This window comes from Anastrepha obliqua, chromosome 1 (assembly GCF_027943255.1).
Source record: "Anastrepha obliqua isolate idAnaObli1 chromosome 1, idAnaObli1_1.0, whole genome shotgun sequence".
NCBI lineage: Eukaryota > Metazoa > Arthropoda > Insecta > Diptera > Tephritidae > Anastrepha > Anastrepha obliqua.
This window is the reverse complement of record NC_072892.1, coordinates 75211899-75234801: the sequence shown is the minus strand read 5'-3', so window position 1 is coordinate 75234801 and position 22903 is coordinate 75211899. Positions and strand designations below refer to the sequence as shown.

Sequence of the window (22903 nt, the reverse complement as noted above, 5' to 3'; positions counted from 1 at the left end):
GTCTTCAATATGTCTATGGTCACTCTTATTTTTTCTGACAAGTGGAAATCAGAGGGAGTGGTCCCTCTACTGAAACCTGGGAAACCCGCCAACCAAGAAGATTCTTACCGTCCGATAACCCTCCTTTCCCCAATAGTGAAGACTGTTGAAGCCCTTTTACTCCCACTCTTTACGAAACATCTGACCCCAGCTTCACACCAAGATGGCTTCCGAAGAGTGCACAGCACCACCGCGGCACTCACCGTCATTAACACTCAGATAAACCGCAGACTCCACCTAAACCGCACTTGTGAGGGGACTGTCCTAGTAGCCTTGGACCTAAATAAAGGCTTTCGACACAATCCGCCATGCCACGCTACTAGATGATATTTTACAGTCGACACTTCCACCAGGGATGAAGAGGAGAATCGCGAACTACCTGAGTGGTCGAGACCAAATCTCAAAGCAGAGGAAAATAAAGTAAGGAGCTCCGCAGGGTGGTGTCCTTTCACCCTTGCTGTTCAACTTCTATGTCTCGAAACTCCCCCATCTACCAGAGGGAGTCTCCCTGGTCTCATACGCTGACGACTGCACGATAATGGCGGCCCGTGCGCCAAGGTAAACGACTACCTCGCCTGCCTTTCTCGCTTCTTCACTGCGAGGAACCTACTACAGGTCTCATCCATGCAGACACCTGCTTGAGCCTGAGCCACCTCCTAGGCATGTCAGGAGACATCCCCTTAATAACGCAGACGAGAACCAGCACAGAACAGACTGACAATTACTGGATCGGACAGTGTACAGACAGACAATCAACAACATTCATCGGGAGACCCTTACTACCGTCTTAAGTTCCCGACCCCCGACCCCCGAATGCCGTCCTCGGAGTCCAACCACCACCCATTGCAGACGAAGAGCTCCAGCTTCATTGAGAGCCCCGCGCAACTTTGGCGCAATTACGTTCTGGAGACTGTAGTAGGATCAACTCCTACTTATCCAGACGACCCCGTCATACTAAACATATGTCCGGCATGTGAAGGCACCCCGCTCGACACGAATCACCTTTTCACATGTCCCATTAAACCCACTCATCTAACACCCCTCTCCCCCAGGAGCCAAACTGCCGAAACAGCAAGTTTCCTGGGCCTACCGTTTGATGAGCTAGACGAAGACGACCGATAATTACACTATACTGACAGGGCAAAGTTACTGCTACAACAACAATGACATAAATTGGCCCCAATTCGATAAGGGAATGGTAACTGTATGGAATGGGAAAAAGGGTACGAATTTGCTGAACATCTAAAATCTCTTATCACTCCCAATCAATATTATGCAACTACTTGTATACCACTAGAAATATTGCAACCACATAAAAGTCAATAAGATTTACAGCAAGTAACATAGTTTCAGCTATTAATCAACTTAAACCTAAAAAAGCACCAGGTTACAACAAAATCACTCTAAAGATGCTAAAAGAGCCTCCCAATATTGCCATGAAGAACGGTCACCCACATATTTAACGGCATCTCTCGTACTGCCTGCTAGCCGGAAGCTTAGATGATTAGTAAACCTGGGAAAGATTTAAGCCAAGCACCCTCATACCGGCCAATTAGTCTTTTGTCTGTACTCTCGAAGCTTTTCGAAAAGTTGGTCTTGCAGAAAATAATGCCCTTTATTCATGAAAACACTATTATTCTGTAACACCAATTTGGATTTAGAGCAAAACTTAGTACAACTGAGCAAGTTTATCGCATAGTGTCCTTTATAAGAAAGTCCTTTGAAAAAAACTGCGCTGCACTGTTCTTAGACGTAGCACAAGCAACGTATGGCACCCCGGCCTAATTCACAAAACTACTTGTTTACTGCCTTCGAATGTACATATATCTCTTGCTGCAAAACTACATTACTAATATAGAATTTGTTGTAAAGCAAAACTACTTCTTCTCTCGGCATTGTATGTAGAATAGACACTGTTCCATAGGGCAGCGTTCTCGCTCCTATTTTATACGTATTATATACATCTGACATGCCAACGACGAGCCAAACAATGATATCAAAATTGGCCGATGATACTGCAACACTTTGCACTCACAGAGACCCAAAAGTAGCAAAGTCTGTCCATACTACAAAGACATATTGATGCAATAGAAGCTTGGCTTAAAAACTGGAGAATAAAGGTTAATGAAACCAAATGTGTGCATATTACTTTTACTCTAAGAAAAGAAACTCTTGGAATTCAATTAGATAGAAGACTCACATGGCGGAATCATATTGAAAAGAAAGTGACTAATATCAAGCTTAAAATGAAAAACCTATATTGGATGCTTAATTTGAAATACCTCTAAAGTATAAAGTGTTACTATGATATTATATATTTACTTATGTGCTTAACAACTATCGTAATTTCTATCGTATCTTCTGGCCACTTCTGTCTCACCTTGTTTCGTTTTGTCATCTAGAGTCAAAGCGAATTTTGTTTTAGAATCACAATCGGCTCGGGAACTTTAATGTTTTGCCTCAATATGTACATACATATGTAAAAATATATGAATTAAATCCAATAGCAGTTTTACTTAATTGTCCCATATATATAATATATTTAAAGAACTTTATACTAACTAGAAAATCCATGTTTTATTACCTGTAATAATATGTGAATAAATAATATTTCCTGTTTAAAAAGGGCATAGAAATAAATACATATTAAAATGCCTTACAAAATGCCGTGGGCCTTTAGTCAATTTAGTTGCCCACAGAAGCACAAAATTCTGCACAGCCAACATACTTGGGATGACATCATAACCGCCGTTTGTGACAATTCCCATTATTTGTAGCCCTCAAGCGCTTCTGTATACCATTAACGTTCTCTGCGCAAAACAACCAATCCAGAAAGCTCAAGAGAAGCAGAAACAGCAATACAACAAATTGGAAAGCGTTGCCGGAGAACGCAATCCACTTTGCATTTGGACTCTTCGAACTAAATGTTTTGAGCTTATAATCTAACCTAAACAGATTTTAATCGAAATCTGATATTATTCACCCTAAATTTAAATAAAATCTCAGTAAAATTGAAATATTATATTAACAATAATAAAACCCAAATACTATTATATATATACTTGTTTACATAGATGGCGGACAATACGGCGAAGAAAAGCACTAATCACATCGTAATGTTCAACAAACTTACCTGGAACCTTGTCACCTAGCATATTTAAACACAAGCGACTGGAATTACTCGGACATTGATTTAAAATACTCATTGTTGAGGGGAGAATACCTACATCGGTTATGTTTCGTACACAATTTTTTATTAATTTCCTTTTAATACGTCCTTTTAATTTGATTGATTTTTCAGCTGAGCTTGAAGAAAATATTATTTGATGTACATATATTCAAAAAAGAGCATGGTAACTCGTTACTCACCGCTAGTATCACATATTTTAAAAATATTTCTCGACCGCAAATCTTTCGGGTTGAGTATATGGGCGTTGTTAATATCACCCAAATAGTTTATGTTTTTTAGGGCAGCGTTATCTTTCGGAATGAAAAGTTGTTGTAAACGAAGAGATTTCTCCAGCTGGATTATGTCCACATGGGAAGAGAACAAAATCGAGAGATTCGCGTTGGCAAACACTCCTGATAAGCTGGTCAGCCTATTTTTAATGAAATAAAAATTAAGTTAACTTTTATTAATTCTTCAGCTTGCCTCTAAGATTACAGTTCAATTTATCATGCCGATATAGGTTAGTTGATGTGCTCTTAAAAACTTGTAGTTTTGATCAAAGTGAAACAAAGCTTTTAGACAAGGATAGTTTTATGACATAATATAGTAACCTTTGTGAAATTAAGGCTGAGTACAAACTTCTTTGATACTGAATATTCTGATCTGAAATTATTTAACGTATTCCATAAAGATCGCGAGTTAACAGAAGGGTCTTACTTGTGGCGGTTGAATTCTTATTACAGTTCGGCTTTTAGTCTGCCAGATATTATTTTGCCTCATAATTTATCTAAACAACAAATGAAACCTAACTCAGTGATCGATTCTTATATCGTTGATAACATTTGAAGCCTTAATTAAGTTCAAATTAATTGTTTTCAAAACAAACTCAATATAATCCTAGACCTAATTTTTTCAGTGACTGTATCGATTTTAATATTTCAGTGTCTCAATTCATTTTTACCTACAGAAAAACATCATATGCTTTGGTAGTTAAATTATATTTTTATGAATTTACGACTAGTACGCATGAAGAAAAATTAGACTTTAACTAAAGTGTTTTCCAATAACAGGTATTTTGAATAGCCCGCTATTTCGGTAGATGTCACTTTTGAAGCTATCATTCTTTAATATTTGACAAGTAAAAACTACGTCATTAATAAAAATGGAACGATACACGCTTAAACAACGCATTGAAATTATTAAAATTCACTATAAAATGGTAAAAATTTTGCAGAGACGGTTCGTAAAACTCGAACATATTTGGGTCATCGTGAAGCACCTTGCCGGACTGCAATACAGAAATTGGTGAACAAATTCGAGCTGTTGTGGCAAGTTAGTGATGTGAAGAATAAAACCCGTGCACGTCGCTCAAGAACAGCCGAAAATATTGCTGTTGAAAGAAAGAAAAGAAATATTGCTGAAGAAAACCCAGGTGTGTCCATTCCTCGTCGTTCTTAGGAATAAGGCATTCCACAAACGTCATTACACCGTATTTTGTATAAAGATTTAGATCTTAAGGCTTATAAAGACCAATTAACACAAGAACTCAAGCCGACCGATCATCAACAACGTCGTGTCTTTGCTAATTGGGTCGTTGAAATGCATGAAAATGATCCGGAATTCGATCGAAAAATCATCCTGAGTGATGAGGCCCATTTCCACCTCGGTGGCTTCGTCAACAAGCAAAATTGTCAGATCTGGGGCTCAGAAAATCCAAGAGTTTTTGTTGAAAACCCTATTTATCCTCAACGTGTGACTATTTGGTGCTGTTTATGGTCCGGCGGAGTCATTGGACCTTAATTTTTCTCAAAAATGAAGCGGGAGCAACAGTTACGCTGAATGGATTGTGCTATCGAGAGATGATTAACGATCTTTTATGGCTGGAATTGGATGGTATTGTCGGTTATTTTCAACAAGACGGCGCTACGTGCCACACAAGCAACGAAACCATTGATCTTTTATCTAAATAATACCTCTTATTGGAAAACCCTTTACAATAACTGTGAGTCTTCACGCGTCGATACTTCTGTACTTGAAATTAACTAGGACATTTTGTAATGTTTCTATTTTTAAGTCTAAATATCCCTTTAACTAAAAACAGCGGTACAAGCTTATTATTTTAACTTAAGAATCAGGGTAACAAATTCTTTAAGAAGTTTAAAATAAACAATAAAGTTTAAAATAACAATAAGAATAACAATGCTTAAATATATTTCTATATGATAGTTATATTCAAAGCGCTGAAAACAATATTAAATATAGTCCCAAGTTCTTTGGCAATACATCAAATCTAGTCCAGTTCTGGTGTCCTATCTACTGTACTTCTGTATGATAAATTAGCTACCAGACCTTTTGAAGTAGTAAGCCTATTTGCTGATTGTTTTAAAGTATCACCAATTTGTATAAGTATTAAAAAAAAAACGTACTACCATATATAATTACAGACCAGTCTCGAAGCTCTCATAGGTATCTGAGTTATTTGAAAATATTATCGAAGAAGAAATGCATTTTCTAACTAAAAGCATCATATTACTATACCAGCATGGTTTTGTTACAAGTAACTCCACAATTACCAAGCCAGTCGTTTTCATTGAATTCTGTATTGCTGCTTCCTCAGGAGGACATGAAGTCTACTGTATGCACATATACTAGCTTTTCAAAAGCGTTCGATAAAGTATATTGTTACGAATATGTTACGTTTTTATCCAAATAAATCGTCTCATAATAATTTCATGGGGTTCGATCACTGGATTGCTAAATAAAGTCAGAAATTAATGGCTACACAACTTTACTATTCGTTTACACGCTCACACGCTTAACTTGAGATTGAATAGCCTATGAGCCTGTACAGTCCAGTTCACTCGATTAGGGGCAAATAATATGTACGGAAGAATATGGGTATTAAAAGTTATGAAAACGGATCGGTTTTTTAAGCATTCATCGTGTTTGTTAGACAATTTCATAATTCTAATAAAATGGGAAAGAAAGGTTTAACTGAGAGCGGAAAAGGATAAAACGATATCTTGACCTCAGAGAGACGTTAAAATCGGCAAATTGCCAAAACGAAGTCCAAACGCTGGGGATCCTTACCCGATACAAGGTGCCTCCTATGGTAAGAAATACAAAGGCAGAAGTGCGATGGCTTTGGCACCGAACGACATTCGCAAAACCTTTAGGGTCGCATCGAATTCCGCCCTTCCCACAACAAAATTTTAACAAATGGCAAAGGTGGCAGCCAGCTAATCCACCGTTCGAAGGGCTATTCTAAGAGCGCCACATCTGAAGCAAAAATAAATAAATTGAATAAATTTCACAAAGAAACTGGTGCAAGAAACTACAGGGCTTGGAGTTCTGTTGCAAATAACGATCCCCGTGAATGGAAAAAAGTAGTAATTAGTGACGAAAATAAATTCAATCTGGATGAGTCGAATGGATACAATTATTATTTCCATCACGAAAGGAGGAAAGGTACTTTAGTCGACATCACAACCGCAAACGTAGTGTTATGGTATGGGGAGCAATATCGTAGTATGACGCGTTCGAATTCAGATTAAAGCGAAACAATTCAATTAAAAATAATAATTTAACATAATTTAACATTCCTTAAAGTTTACAAATGAATAATTTTAGAGAATAGTTAAAAAGTTATTAAAAAATTAATTTAGTAACATTTTGAAGTGGTATTTTGTGGAAGAAAAAAAAATCTCGGTCAGTATGGTTTGAAAGCATAAGGAATTCTCTTCTTCTTCTTGTTAATTACGCGATTTTGGCCGAGTTTGACAAAGCGCGCTAGTCGTTTCTTTCTCGTGCTAACCGGTAGCAGTTGGGCACACCAAGTGAAGCCAAGTTCTTCTCCATATGACCGTTCAAACGCAGAAAAGGCCTTCCTATTCCTCTGCTACCACCAGCTGGTACCGTATCAAATACTTTCAGAGCCGGAACGTTTGTATCCATTCGGACGACATGATCCAGCCTACGTAGCTGCTGGATCTTTATTCGCTGCGCTATGTCTACAATGTCGTCCATCGCCTGGGATATTCCGCAGAGTCTTTCTCTCAAACACTCCAAGCGACGCTTCATCGGATATTATCATTGGAAGAAATTGGATCAGTGAAACGCCAAGAATGCAAAGCGTAGCTGGCAAAGACTTTGTGTACACGTTCAAGCCTACTGATATGGTCTCCAAATAAATGCGGCATATTCCAACTTCGAATGCACGGGAGAGGTATAATACATACTAATTTTAGAGTGTACAGATCTGGCAACGTACCAGTCATGCTGAGAAGGTGTAGCAGCTCTTTTAATAAGGACCGTTTCCCGGCCGACGTTTAGTTGGTTACCTGGAAAGTGAGATTCCATCAGCACGCTGAGTGCCTCACTTTGCCTCTCGTTACATCGTTAAAAAAAGTGTACGGAAGCTATTCTGCAAAACATTTTCGAAACTATTATTTTAGCTAACATAACGAAACACTGACTATGCCTATGCCAGCATAATTGAAAAAATCGAAAGACGTCTTCTGTTTCTAAATTGGCGCAATAACCGCTTTCCAACGCAAAGGAGACCTTCCTCTTCCTCTGCTACCACCAACTGCTACCGCATCGAACACTTTCAGAGCCGAAACGTTTGTATTCATTCGGACGACATGACCCAGTCAACGTAGCCGCTTTCTTTATTCGCTGCGCAATGTCTATGCCGTCGTAAAGCTCATACAGTTCATCGTTCCATCGCTTGCTATTGTATAATCGCCGCTGCCAACGTGCAAAGGTCCAAAAATCTTACGCAGAATCTTTCTCTAAAACACTCCAAGCGTCGCTTCATCGGATGTTGTCATCGTCCACGCTTCTACGCCATACATTAGGACGGGATGAGAGTCTTGTAGAGTGTTAGTTTTGTTCGTCGAGAGAGGACTTTACTACTCAGTTGCCTACTTAATCCAAAGTAGCACTTGTTGGCAAGAGAGATTCTACGTTGGATTTCCAGGTTGACATTGTTATCGTTGTTAATGCTGGTTCCGAAATACACGTAGTCTTTTACAACCCATATGGCAATTTTCTCGACCATTCGCTAATTTTCTCGACCATTCGAAAATAGTCAATATAGGAATATTACGCGTAGAATTATTTGCCAATATTTGGTAAATCTTGAATTTTTGTCAAGTCGAGTGCCTGCGGCTCCGTACATAGTACGTATGCATCAATTTACTATGTATGTCAATATGTCTTCTAAATGCTCGACAACCGCAGCTGCTGTGCGTCAAGTGCGCGCATAAGCATATAGTAAGTTGCAGAAAACTACAAAAGTAGCTTATAAAAAAGTTCTGTGTCGGACATTTCAATACTAGGAGAAAATTCCGAAACAATTATTTTATGTTCTCTGATAGTAGGCAAATAGTTAATTAGTATATTACTTTACGTATGTAGTACTTCAATTAATAAAAAGTGCACAAAAACATATGCATATATCTGCAAGGTTAGAAACTTACTATGAAATCAGAGTATTTGAAAGTTACTGTGCTTAGAATGCTGTGCCCATGAATGTGCGCTGGATTTCTTGAAAAGTTTTAGGGAATCGTAATATTTTTTGCTGTGAGAAGTGCACATACATACATACTTACAAGCAGCATATATTATATTTTTATATGCTCATATGTACCTACGTTTACGTCGGTGAATGCGGGCAGTACTAATAATTTGAACTTTTTTACAGTAAATTATGGGCACTGTTGGTGCAAAGGGTTCATATGAGCAATACAAAAATATAAAAAAAAGAAAAGTTTATTCATTCAAACATTAGCCACGTAATATAAAGCTCAGTTTTGTTTTTTGTTACATTTGTACGCAAATTTCACTTTCACTTCTCCTCATCCGACGTTTCCAGTGTAATTTAACAATTGAGAATCCATTCAGAGAAGAAGAGACCCTAACCCAAATTTTGAAGGTGTATTTGAAATTTCATGTGATATGAGGCATTGTAAGTTAATTTTCATTGTTACCTAGTGAAACTAAAATAATTTTAATTTGTCGTGTAAAATGTAGAAAGGTTCGGTTTTGAAATAATTTATACTTCTTACGTTATCGCTGGAGCAATTTTGAACCATGTGTTCTTCCTTTTGCGGAATATGCGTAATTTCGTCGTTAGGAAGGGCAAGGGCGCACTCATGTTGAATACTGAGTACCTGGAAAATATAAAATAACTTATCGAAATTAATTCAAGTTATTTATAAGGTCTACCAAGTGTCACAAATTGAACGTGGCAGCTTTTTGAACGCACAAGAGCATTCCTTTTTTTGTTTCTCACAGTTACATTCATTATCCATAGGCGCAACTTTGCGATCACTTTTACCCGGAGGCTTCTTGTTCTTTCCACCACATGAGTTACAAGGTCGAACATCTTCATCTAAATATTGGGATTTCGACTCAGATATTGAATTTGGATATTCAACAGCCCCGGAATTGTAATCGTTATCGTTTAGTATATTTTGGATTGTTATGCTGTCGAAAAAAATAAAACTTCTCTTATGTTTAGGGCCTTCAACAATTCCTTGCAAATCTATCGTATCAGCAGGCAATGAACCTAGAAGGGGACTCAGCTTGACAGCTTGTAAAAAGTTCTTCAATTTCGTTTCCGTTTCTTCATCATGTGGATTTATAACTTTTATTATTTTAAGTTTATCATTTATACTTAAATGTGGATCGTTAGTAATTCTTTCAAGCAGTAATCTCTGAGGATGATATTTGTAAGGTTGCTGTTTATGGAGTTTAACGGAGATATCTTCTGTTGCGGGTGGAGACGCTTTGAAATGATGGGAAGGAAAAGTCAATCATGTTATTTTAAAAGCCAATTAAATAACTTACAGTATTCTCTATAATTGCTATTAGAATCATCAGAATTCAATGAGTTATTATTTGTTTCGAATTTTTCTGCATTTATGCATTTTAAAATTTCACACGGGCTAAATCTATAAAATAATAATGCATCTATAGTAATTAACATATACGTATATATAATTCAGAAAATCAGTTTTGTTGAATGTACATAATTTAGTATATGAAGTAATAACAATATGATGTGACAGCGCCATTTCGTACGCTCCTAACTTAGTCTTGCATTTTCGAATTACCCGACACGGGAATCGGGGAAAAATTAATCCCGGATAGGAAATAGTAGTAGATTATTACATTTTCGTAAACTTATGGCACGTATTCTTCAATGAAAAATAGGAAATAAATATTGAATAACATAATATTTTCCAATTTTTCTTATCCAATTAAACTAATGATTTAATGACTTATTAAGTGGCGTGATACGAAAATGTATCCGGCTTTGAAAAAATAGTTTTTTTTGTCACTGGTGGGAGTACTCGTTTCGCTCATTTTTATTACATTACGTTTCAAGCAACGATCTGTCAAAAAAATAAAAAAACTTGTTCAAACTCTTTGCCGCCCGGGTACCCGGGTGCCCATCGGCGTACATTTTGTTGAATAAAAAAATCCAATCTCGATAACTCCATGGTTTTATACTTTTTGCAATTTTGTTTGTTATTTTAGATAAAAATCTTCAAGAAGTATACACAAATTTCAGAAAATACGCCACACAATATAAAGTTACACTAATAAAATATTAACACACGCGTGCTCACGTACGCTAAAGTAGCCAAACTATCTTAGTGATGACTGCGCACCGCTACGTCTTGTTTCTTCGACGATGAAAACTGAACTATACTGATTTTCAAAATGTTTAACCATATTGGTTTCAAAAGTGTTCTCGAACATAACTTAGGTATAAGAGATTAGGAAGACCGATCTTTTCGCTTACCTTTCAAGTTTAATCCACCTGACCTTCATAAAAACGAGAAATTTAGGGTGCAGCTGCCTGCGTTTTATACCTAAAATACGAGTACGAAAGTTGCTGTATATAATATTATTAATGTATTCAGTTAGAAATATGTTCTTACAACATAAATAAATAAATGCTTATCGAATGTATACAACTATTTCGGGATATAGAGGACTTATACCCAAAAAATTTTCGTCGGAGGCAGTCGCTGAGATGTTACGCCCTTTCTTTCATACAAATTACACGGCCGAATTTTTTTTATATGGAAAAAAAGCCTAGTCATCGTCACTAAAAACATTGTACAAATCTTAAAACTTTACGTTATATGGGTTTTGTTATAGTTTAAACTAATTTTTTGTAAAAAATAGTGGACTATTTATAATTATGCAACGGGATGTACATATATGAGAAAAAATCGTGGGATACCAATTCATATTGGTTATGGCAAGTGTACGTATATAATTCATTGTATTGATATAGATACGAAGGGCCACCGAAAAATGAGAACTTATCCCACATATCTGCGTCCCTCATCCGTGTTAGGAGGGCCCTCGCTCAACTGGACAAGGTATGTTCTATTGAGGACTCAAAATTAATTATTTTCTTCTATAATTCGCACAAAGCTAGTCACGAATACAGTGTTTTCGTCTATTAATTCTACAATTTCTCCTTCATGGGGCTCGTAACGGCAACTTGCATCTCCACCCTTGAACAGCCGCGACAGGCATCCATTTTCAAGAAACTTTTCGACAGAGTATATCTCGCAAGTGCCGAGGTTTAAATACGGCAGGACTTACTTTTCCAAAATTATTCGGTCAATCTCGCGCTGATTTAAAATGTTGGTGTTCACGACTCCCGTTCCGCCATTTGAGACGCCCTCACTATTTTATATACGGAGCAGGATTCAGGATTAGAGTTCTCGTTAGCATTAACATTTCTGGATTACCCGCATTGGTACCCTTCTCAATGTTATTGACGTAATTAGTTAAATCATTAACTCTTTCGATGGCTTCACTTGTAGCGTTGAAAAGGTATTGCTGATTATGGTTAGATATTATTTTGTTTCGGCTGTGAAATATGGTATCCCAATCGGTAGCATCGAGAGAGCCTGCAAGCCATTTTCACGCCGACGCTAATCAGTCTATGAGCGAGTTCTTCCTCTTCATGCTTTATTTATGTTGCAGTGCAAGGCTTCTAACGGGAGTTATAACTGAAGTTGCTGAATCTGCATGGATTGCTATCAGCATATCCTACAAATCGTTTGAAAAGGTAAACATGTATACATCTTAGAAATCTCAATTTCTAGTAATATAATTATATTAATAGTTAAAAAGTATGTCCTTCTTTTCGTTTTACAATTTGGTGCCTTTTAGAAAAATTTTACTTTAGCTTTTACATTCGTTTCTCATATATTTTCACATTATCTTGACCTTTCCTTTTACCTTTTTCCTCCAGTCAAATCTGAGTGACTTGGAAAAATTTTATTTTACTGTTTTTCTAATTCGTGTTTTATGGACCCTTTGCCCTTCATTTGTTGCTATTGTCATTCTGTTGTTTCTAACTACGATTTTGTAAAGCGCTTTCTGTTTCCCTTTATTTGCTTATATCTCAGATACATACACTACACCACCTTACTCTACTTCTTTTCTTATTGCCGCATACGTTACGTAATTCTTAATTCCTTTTAATTTGCTCTCTTACCTCGGAAAACGCCTCAGCCCGAAAGTCTGTTAGATTTTGGTATTTTATACGTTGAGTCCTGCTAAAGAAAATTTCGCTAGGCTTTTGCTAGTTATTGAATGAACCGAGTTTTTATAGCGATCAACTGTGAAAAGAGCGACCACGTGAAAGAGAAGGTCTACGCCAACAGCCCAGGGTCGATTCAAGATCTTCAAGATGGAATTCGTGAGGCTTTCGAGGACATGGGGCAGCCACTTTGCAATTCGGTTACACAAAATTTCATGAAAAGGATATAGTCCTGTAAGCATGGTCGTGGTGGTCATTTGCCTGATGTTAGTTTTCACTATTAACGGCATACCTTCATCTTAATAATGAAATAAACATCCGATCATATAGCATTTTTCTTTGAATATCAAAATAACACCTCTTATTGGAAAGCCCTTTATAATATCGACATTCCTGAAATGTTCGTCCTCTGAAGACATTTGATGTCGTATATGTATGCGTAGTAAATTTTTCGAATGAATTCTTTTAATACGTCCATCCGCTGAAAGATAGCGGGTGTGTTTTTTAATCCGAATGCAAGCCTTAAAAATTCTTATTTTTTAGATTTGATGTAAACCCGATGTAAGATCAATGGTTGTGAAGTATTTGGCACGGCCTAGACTGGAGAGAGTCGCATTAATATTCGGAATCGGATAAGCGTCCGATATCGTCACCGCATTCGGACGTTTGAAATCCATTACCATCCAATATTGTTTATCGCCTGAGGGCTTCGGTTTTTTTGGCACTACTCATATTCGAGAGTTGGCTCAAATAATAACCTCGTTCAACAATTCTGCCACCTGCCTCTATACTTCTTCCCTCATGGAAGCTGGATAAGGATAGCTTTTGGTGTATACGTGGTCATTTGTTACCGTTGTGATTTCGGGCTTAACCTTTGATCTCATTTTTGCACCAGCGCTTAAATAATTCGACTATTTGGAAATCATCTGGTACTTCGGATATGTAGATACCATTCATGATGCTATTCTTCAGAAGAATATTAATATTAATGGTTTGAATGTAAGGCTATGATTCTTGTGACTCACGACAGCGCCAAGTTGTTTTAAAGTATCGTACCTTATAATCCCATCGAAGGATATAAGGGAGTACATAGAAGGTGATTATCGTGTCGTTCCTTAGTTTCCCAACAATTTTTTTTGATTTGTCTATCGATTAGTATTAAGCCTGCAGCTGTTTGAATGAGAAAGGGTGTTCCAACGGGTGGTTGAACCATAGGCGAGTTCTTTTCTAACGAAAAGCTTGTTTGCACCGATGCCGATAAAGAAATCCAATGGCTTGCCGTCAGCCCCGCCGCAAGTGAGATACGGTATACTAGAGAATCGCGTGGATTTTACTAAATGACGAATTCTAGAGGACCGTCCTGCATAAAATTCGACTCCTCCTTATTGGCATCATGATCGTACTCACGGACGACTTGCTGCTGCAAGTTCTCCTGGCTGTTTGTCACTCTATCGCAAAACTTTTGGTCGTACTCATCGATAATCTGCTCGCGTAGGTCTTCGTCAATGTTTGCTCTCATGTTGTATAACTTATGATATTTTGGGAAAGCTCCACTCGTCGAGGGTCCTCGTTTGAAAGGATTATTTACCCTTCGTTAGTATAAAAAATTTATGTACCTTATTTCGCAAGCCTGTCGACTTCCAACTTTACAACGGGTGCTAAAGCCCTTAGTCCAGTTTGAAGAGCATTATTACTTTCCTGGTTTCGGAATCTAACCAGGTCCTATAATCCCCCGAATGTTTAGGACGATTTTTCCAACTTTGATTGATTCATCCACCTGGAGTGAAGTTCGGCTTCTTTGCGAGCACTTTGTGAGGACTGGATGTCTCATTTACTGGTACCGTAATCATGTTCCGTGTATTCGTTCCATGTATGGAATGCCTTCTACAGCTCAGATTCTGATTATCGAGGCATGCGGTGTAGGCCTCCTGCAGGGTCCTTGGTTTTTGGACTATTTCCATCCTTGTCAAGTCACCACTTAATCCTCTTATGAAATCGTCTAAAGCCCTATTTCGATATTTCGACCACCTCTGCTGAGGAATTCCCTGACTTGATTTTACTAATAACTAGAGATAATTGAACCGCCGTAGCCGAATGAGTTGGTGCGTGATTACCATTCGGAATTCACAGAGAGGTCGTTGGTTCGAATCTCGGTGAAAACACCAAAATTAATAGCGGTCGCCCCTCGGCAGGCAATGGCAAACCTCCGAGTGTATTTCTGCCATGAAAAAGCTCCTCATAAAAATATCTTCCGTTCGGCTTGAAACTGTAGGGCCCTCCATTTGTCGAACAACATCAAGACGCACACCACAAATAGGAGGAGGAGCTCGGCCAAACACCTAACAGAAGTGTACGCGCCAATTATTTATTTATTTTTTTATTTTAGAGATAATTGATGATTGACCCTGGCGCAAAATTCATGAATCTTTGAATTTACTTTGGTCAGCTGGTGGTGAATCGTTAAGCATTTAACTTTTTTTATTAAGGAACCTCCGTTCCACATTCGATTTTCATTTAATTTATTTCACGCTGCACTCGCTGCGGAACCCTTTTTATTATAAATTTTCTTTTTCCCAGATTTAAAAAATTGTACCATTGAGCTGCCACGTAGAACTGGCAGCTTGTTTTATTTGCTCTTTGCCTTTCCGCTTCTCTTTTTATCCTATCCATTTTATATAATTTTTATTTACACAGCGCAACACTTTTCCCCATCTCGCATCACCGACTCAGTCAACCAACAAGGATATTCACCACGCACTTTCGTTTGAAAGGAGGTCCCTGCTCGGGATGATCACTATGATGATTTCATGTAATCCCGAAAAGCGCTGAAACAAGCAATCATCACTTGTAACGGAAGAGCTAAACGCCAACTCCACGGCCCCACATCTAGACTGCGAGGCTATTAGCAAAATAATGGATAGATTGTTTCCCACATACTCTATGCTGTGCGGGGACCTGAGGAGGATCTTAAAACCGTGGCAAGAAGCCTCAAAAACAACAAAGCTCCAGGCCCAGCGGAACCGTCAGCCTGGCTTTCGCTTTGCAGGCTGGACAGCGCCAGTAAATTGCTTGAGAAACTCATACAGCGTAGGCTTGCAGAATCCGTTGAGAGTCTATAATGATTGTCAGCAAGGAAATACGGTTTTCAACGCTGAAAATCTATCCTTAGCGCAATGGAGGAGGTGGTAAGCAGCGCAGACCGGGCTTAATACAAATGCTACTACCCGAAGCGCATCGTCGTCCTTGCAACGCGTGATGTACGAAACGCATTTAATAGCATACAATGGATAGACAGTATAAAGACACTACCATAAATGTTTCGAATGCCTGCATACCAGCTAAGTATTCTCCAGAGCTATCTGAGTGAGCATGAAATGCTGTACAACATACCAGGTGGTTAGGAAACAAAAGCGTTACGTTTGGCGCACCCCAAGAGTCCAGAAATGCCAGAAGATGCATACCTAGTGGAATACGCGGACGACATAGCGGCTGTCATACCAGCCCGAGACACTAAGGACGCTAGGAAAAAGCTGGACCAAGTTATGATGATGAGCAAATATGGCTGAGTACCATGTCCTGGAACTCGCCAAACATAAGACGACGTCATCTTGATCACAAGCAAGGTCCCATGGGGTGATTTGCTAAATTGCAAAGCCAAACGCAAAGCACGCCGCGCAACGAACAAAGACACTCAAATTTGCCTTGGCCTGCCGCATTGTTTCTGGCGCAGCTGTCTTTCTGATTAGTGGGAGGTACCCGTCGGCTTTACGGCCAGGAACGAATGGATACTAAGGGCTCCAAGAAGAAAGACGCCATTATTACCATCGCGTAACGGAGATGTCACCCCGTGCTGCAGTGGCAAAGCCGATAGGGCACTGAATCGAGTGGCAGATAGACGGCGAAACTCATTCCATCAATAGGCATATAGGTCGAAAGGAGCTTTGAGGAAGTGAAATATTACCGCATGGGCAAGGTAAGCGATCCTAGTTGTGATATATAGATTGTGGAAGGAGATGCTCTGAGGAACCAGATTGGTGACAACGCGTCGAGCAACAACAATAAGCAAAATGATCGAACGCGAGGACAGCTGGAACGCGGTAAAGAGATACATTGAGGACCTACTAGGGAAAAAAGATAGACCTCGACACAGTGCAATAAAGCGATGCCTCACATACAGGGGCGCAAGAAGACGAGCGTACAGAATAAAACTTGGCTACAAATTGGCTGGACGTGAGTTTTTTATAGATGTCGTTCTGAGCACTCCCAAAGTATTGCAGATAGTAGTCCCGGGAAAGGTGTCTATTATTATTATTTTATATTTATTTTTTTTTTCGAGGACAAAGCATCGAAAGGTAAACCTCGTCAGAGTGGAACGATCTAAACCTTCTATCGTCAATGTACCGATGCCCCGTTACCGCAAACCACCTTCTGACGAAGTAGTACTACCGTTAAGTACTTCGACAGAAGGTGGTTTGCGCATCAGATTCAAAGTTCGTTTTCATCCTGATGCAATACCTTGAAAGTAGCAACTGCTACTGGATGGTAACCACTGATGAGTGAAGGGTAAGTTTCTATGTCAGGTATCGCCAATTTGTCTGCATTTTCGCGTTTGTTAGCTTAGACGCTTTCGTGGCTGTGCGTCGTTCTATGCGACGTTGCTTCTCAGCATCAGTGGCACTAGATTCTTAGACATTCCGATACAGCCGAGGTTATCTTCTTCTGTTTCTCTAAGTCTTCTGAGCAAGGTAGTAATCGACTTCTTCGTGCTTTCTTTCAAGCCATTCTTCAACTCTGGGGATAACGCGGTCCACCTGCCTTTTGTTGGACTATCCCATCGTGCAGATTTACCAGTTTTATGTGTTTCGCGCGCCGCGTCTTCCGAGACCGTTTTGACGGCAGAGCAGACTCTAAGAGCACACAAGCTGTATGTGAAATTTTTGATTCGTGCATGTGTAGCGTGTTTAAGTGTACCACTCCTGTCTGGTCTTGTCTTGCCTTGGTCCACAGATATTTGCCATTATTCTGGCCAGAACTACCGTTACAGCCGCAGCACGCGTACGGTAATCGTACATATATACGTATATACATATGTATATTCATTCGGGCATTTGCATGTACGCACATATGTAGCATAACATATTTGATGCTTTGGTAATATTTTCCGGTTTCGCGGAATATAGGGAGTTTGCGGGGGCTTAGCTGAAGGGGCCGCAGTCCCGGACAATCAGCGGGTGTTGGACCATAGATGTGAAAGGCCGAACAGTGGGTACTGTAAAGCCTGAATTACAAAACCCAACAATGCCAAGCTCCACACTGACGAGGCGAGTTGGTGTCGCCCCAAAATAAGCATCATGCCCACTAGCATCCATAAGCAGTAAATTCTTAGGAGTTCCTGCACATACAGATGGAAAACTATCAAACCTTTTAGAAGGCAACGGGAAGCCACTGAAGTATTATCCCCAATAGATTACATATAGATATTCTAGGAATAAGCGAAACATGGTGATCAGACTCTGGTGAATTCAAATCAGAGAACACTAGAATTTTCTATTCAGGAAATCAAAATACTAATCACAGAAATTGCGTCGGCATCATTTTAAAGATCATGTAGCTAAATGTGTTATTGGATTTATCTCTAAATCAGACAGAACACTTTTATTAAAAATTAATGCGAAGCCACTCATTACGCAGTCCTGCGAGGTACAGTTTCTAAAACGGCTATGGGTGTTTCTTGAAGGTTTTTTTGTGCTGAAAACGAATATGACCTTGAAAATGCTCCAGCACGTCAGGATTTTTGGCAATTTGCGGTTAAATAGTCAAAAAATGCAGATTTTGGCCATTTTTTTTAATTTTTTTTTAGCAAGGTAAAGTTTTTCTTACTTTTCCACAACGGCATCGCAAAGTACTACTCTTCAGCTTTAAAATCGATTTTTAAAAATATTTTTGCGATTATAATAATATAAAAAAGTTATACTATTTCAAGGTCAGCTAGAAGGGAAATAAGAGGCTTTGAGAAAATTTTAAAAACAGAATTAAATTAAAACTTTAATTTAAATTATTTCGTTTCAATTCGATTTATTTCAAAACAAATCATTATAAATATGTATAGCGCGGCACTTTTCCATTAACGCAAAAACCCACTGTTTTCGTAATTTTGGTGCCTTTTTCTGGCAGCCCGCCATTTAGTTCACCATATGGTAATCAGCTCAGTGATTGGCCGTGCTAAGAAGTACTCATAGCTTCCAGGGCGCGCTCTCACATAAAATGAGAGAGTTTCGCATCTTGTCATCTATGTTTCTGGGCAGGAGCGCAACAAATGGATGCACCATTCCACCTATATTCAGGTATATGTATGTATCTGGTGCTGTTTTAACTGCATGAGAACTATCAAACACGAAAACTATGGTTTGACAGCTGAGAACGACAAACAGTGTTGACATTTCTTATTTCTTTCGAAATGAGGAAGGAACTGCCGTTACAGTGAGTGACGAGCGCTATTGAGCCAGGACGTCTGAATTTTTGTTTCCAACATGACGGCGAAACTTAACATACAGCGCGCTGAACAATCAATTCATTGCACTATTCAAGATCCTATTGACGGCCAGATTTATTGAAAGAAGTAGGCAAAAATTGGGCTGATCGAATGGACCATGTAACTCGTAGCCGCGGCGCAGAAAATTGCATTGACGGTTTGGTCCGTTGGCACGAACCCTTGTAGACAGTTCCCTTGGAATCGTAAAAACAAATGAGCATCGAATTGATTTTTGATATCTCCAGACGAGATCTTTTGGGTCTTGGCTCGTCTGGGGCCTTCCATTCGACACTTTCACGCTTAGTTTCAGGTTCATGTTGGAAACACCACGTTTCAACGCCAGTTACAATGTCTTAAAGGAAGTTCTCGTCTTTTCTCGCCTCTTTAATGAGGTTTCTCAAATGTTGAATTGTGAGCAATTTTTGGTCCACGGTTAACTTGGGCGGAGTGAAACGTGCACAGACCTTTCGTAAGCCCAAATAATCAGTTGAAATGAATCGATAAATCGATGTTTTGGAGATATTCAACTCATATTCCATGAATTTCAACGATGATTTCGGTTCATTTTTGATCAATTTATTATATTATATATATGATTACTGATTTTGGACCCGTATGTTCATTGTCATTTATGCCCTCCCAACCACCTCTGAAACGTGTAAACCACTCATGAACTCTGGCACGAGACAATCATCGCCATAAACGTTTTTCATCAATTCGTTAGATGAGTTAGACTATGACGATCGGTGAATAAACAGCGTTAACAGGGCCTAGTGAACTGCTACAACACATATGTTGACCGCGACTGCGCTTCAAAAGGACCATCCGCTTAGTCCAATTTTGGCATACTCTTTCCAATGTTTCGGCCGGTATCTCACATATAAATGCTTTAATGTTGTCTTCCATTGCGTTAATTGAAGCAGGCTTGACTGAATAGACATGAGCTTTAACATAGCCCCACAAAAAATAATCTAAAGGCGTTATATCGCACGATCTGGGTGGCCAATTAAAATGTTCACCGAACTCGCCTCTCAACAAGTCAATTGTTACGCGTGCTGTGTGGCATGTGGCACCGTCTTGCTGAAACCACATGTCATGCAAGTCAAGCTCTTGCATTTTGGGCAAAAAAGGTTGGATATCATTTCACGGTAGCGCTCACCATTCACATGTTTCACTACGTTTCATTACGTTACGATTCGCAGCATCTTTGAAGAAGTACGGTCCTATGATACCTCCAGCCCATAAACCGCACCAAACTGTGACCTTTTCTGGATACATTGGTAGCTCTTGCAAATATTCTATCTGATCGTCACTCCAAAATCGACAATTCTGCTTATTTACGTACCCATTGATCCAAAAATGAGCTTCGTCGCTGAACACAATTTTTCGATAAAAAAAGTGGATCTTCGGCCAACTTTCCAAGAGCCCATTCACCAAAAATTCTGCGTTGCGGTAGGTCGTTCGGCTTCAATTCTTGCACCAGCTGTATATTCAAAGGCTCCACACCTAAATCCTTTCGCAAAATTTTCTACGTTGTTGAGTAACAGAGGCCCAATTGCTGCGAACGACGACGAATCGATAATTGATGGTCATCATTAACACTGGCCGATACAGCTGCGATATTTTCTTCAGTTCGCACTCTACGTAAGCGTGTTGGTGGTTTGATGTCCAATAATGTAAATTTGGTTCTAAATTTAGTCACAATAGCTCGAATAGCCGCTTGAGTGGGTCGATTAAACTGACCATAAAATGGAAGAAGCGCGCGATAAACTTTCTTAACAGAACACGCATTTTTATAATAAAATTCAATGATTTGCAAGCATTGTTCGTTTGTAAGACGATTCATGGATAAATTATAGGCCAAACTGAAGATGTTTGACAGTGAAACAAAACACGAAACGTGTGTCAGCTGTTTAAACCAACTGTTTAAAAAGATAATAGCTAAAAAATCACCCGTTACTTACCGCTACTAAGCCAAATTGCATATGTATCTATGTATTATATATAGATTCTGTTAGGTCTAAGCAATATAATTGGGTCGAGAGGCAAGCGCGACCGGCAAGTGGAATGAATTCTTTAGTAAACTAGCGCACTAAATAGAGACTAGATTTTCAGGCACTATTCATTCAGTTTTGTAATACGAGGGATGTATGATACCAGATATGGTGATATAGATTTTAAAAGCTAAGTCGCTGCGCGTTTTAGTTTGAAATTGATAGCCAATTAACAGAAATAACTTTTATGATTTTACAGCGATGGAAAAACTGGAGTATCGAGCAATGATAAAATATTGTTTTTGAACAAGAAAATCATCGAAATTAAAACGGAACCAAAAGCCATCGTTATCAACTATTTACAAAATATTGGACAGTTGAATTTCAACAAGAATTTTTATTCAAGACCGATCAGGCCCTAACTGGTGCTTTCATTTAATATTTTATATTCAATTACATACATGGTCGTATCACATAATAGATTAAGTCGAATGAATGTTTAATTTGTATGTTTTCTCATTCCAGTAAACAATCTTAACGTTAATTTCTTTTATGCCTATAAGAAGTACCTATCATAAATAAAAAAATTAGTTAATTAAGCATTTTAAGTTAGCATTTAATATATCACACCGTTGTTGGTTTATTAAAAACTATTTTCATTTTACTCTTATCTATTCACCTTATAGTATAGATGTGTAATTACTTACTTATGATTTTCTTTGAACCGAATATATTCCATATCTTTATTATCCTTTTTTCGGCTTTTTATTTCATTACTAATCCAGCTGGTTTCTCTTTGTTTAAGAAGATTATTTGTCGAGTAAACATTCTTACTATTTGGTTTACCCAAATTATATTTGCTGAAATCTTGTGAGATCTTATTTTTCAAAATCGGAATAGTAATAATTCATAATTATTATATAAATTTATCAAAAGCGTGACCACGAACCTGCTGTAATCGCTTCCTTGGGCATTGATTTGTGTTAATTTGTTTGATAGCGTCAGTCAGGTTAGAGTAATTTTGAAAAATTTCACTGTTTCCTTTATGTGCTTGCCGCAATTTTTCATCAAAAATTTTACTTTCTTCATTCAACGATTGTAATGATGCTGATATAGGGGCTTCATTATTTAAAGTAGAACAAATATTAGGCCAGGACTTCTTTGCAAACTAAAATTATGAAATATATATTTGAAATAAATATATACCCGAGGTGTGCTCAAAAAATAAGGCGGCTTTCGATTACTATTTGTTTTTATGTTGGTACACTCGTCTCGAAGATATGTTCACGGTTTTAGCAATATAACATGTTTAGTTTGTTCTCGTATACTCGTATAAGACAAGTATTTTACGTGTTTGGCGATTTTCTGCTATCCAAAAAATAGATCAAAGAAGTTGCATCAAATGTTGTGTAAAAAATGGAATTAAGTGCTCACTTGATATGTTGACAGTGGCACACGGTGAGAGTACTTTGAGTCGAAAAAATGTTTGCAAGTGGTACAAGCTTTTCACAGAAGGTCGAGAAGATGTCAATGACGACGCTCGCTCTGGACGCCCCAGCATATCAATAACCGAGGAAAATGTTGAG

At 38.4% G+C, this 22903-nt stretch overlaps 1 protein-coding gene across 1 annotated transcript in view; it reads right to left on the bottom strand.

Annotated features, from left to right (window-relative positions):
- The window catches only part of LOC129235403 (uncharacterized), an 82750-nt gene that overhangs the window by 44124 nt on the left and 15723 nt on the right, over positions 1-22903 (bottom strand). Inside the window, exons 4-10 of the mRNA XM_054869228.1 lie at positions 22267-22485; positions 22025-22203; positions 10064-10167; positions 9440-10001; positions 9280-9384; positions 3409-3638; positions 3173-3340 (exon numbers count right to left, since the gene is read on the bottom strand). Coding sequence (XP_054725203.1) covers positions 3173-3340; positions 3409-3638; positions 9280-9384; positions 9440-10001; positions 10064-10167; positions 22025-22203; positions 22267-22485 — 1567 coding nt within the window. The remainder of the gene's footprint in view (positions 1-3172; positions 3341-3408; positions 3639-9279; positions 9385-9439; positions 10002-10063; positions 10168-22024; positions 22204-22266; positions 22486-22903) is intronic.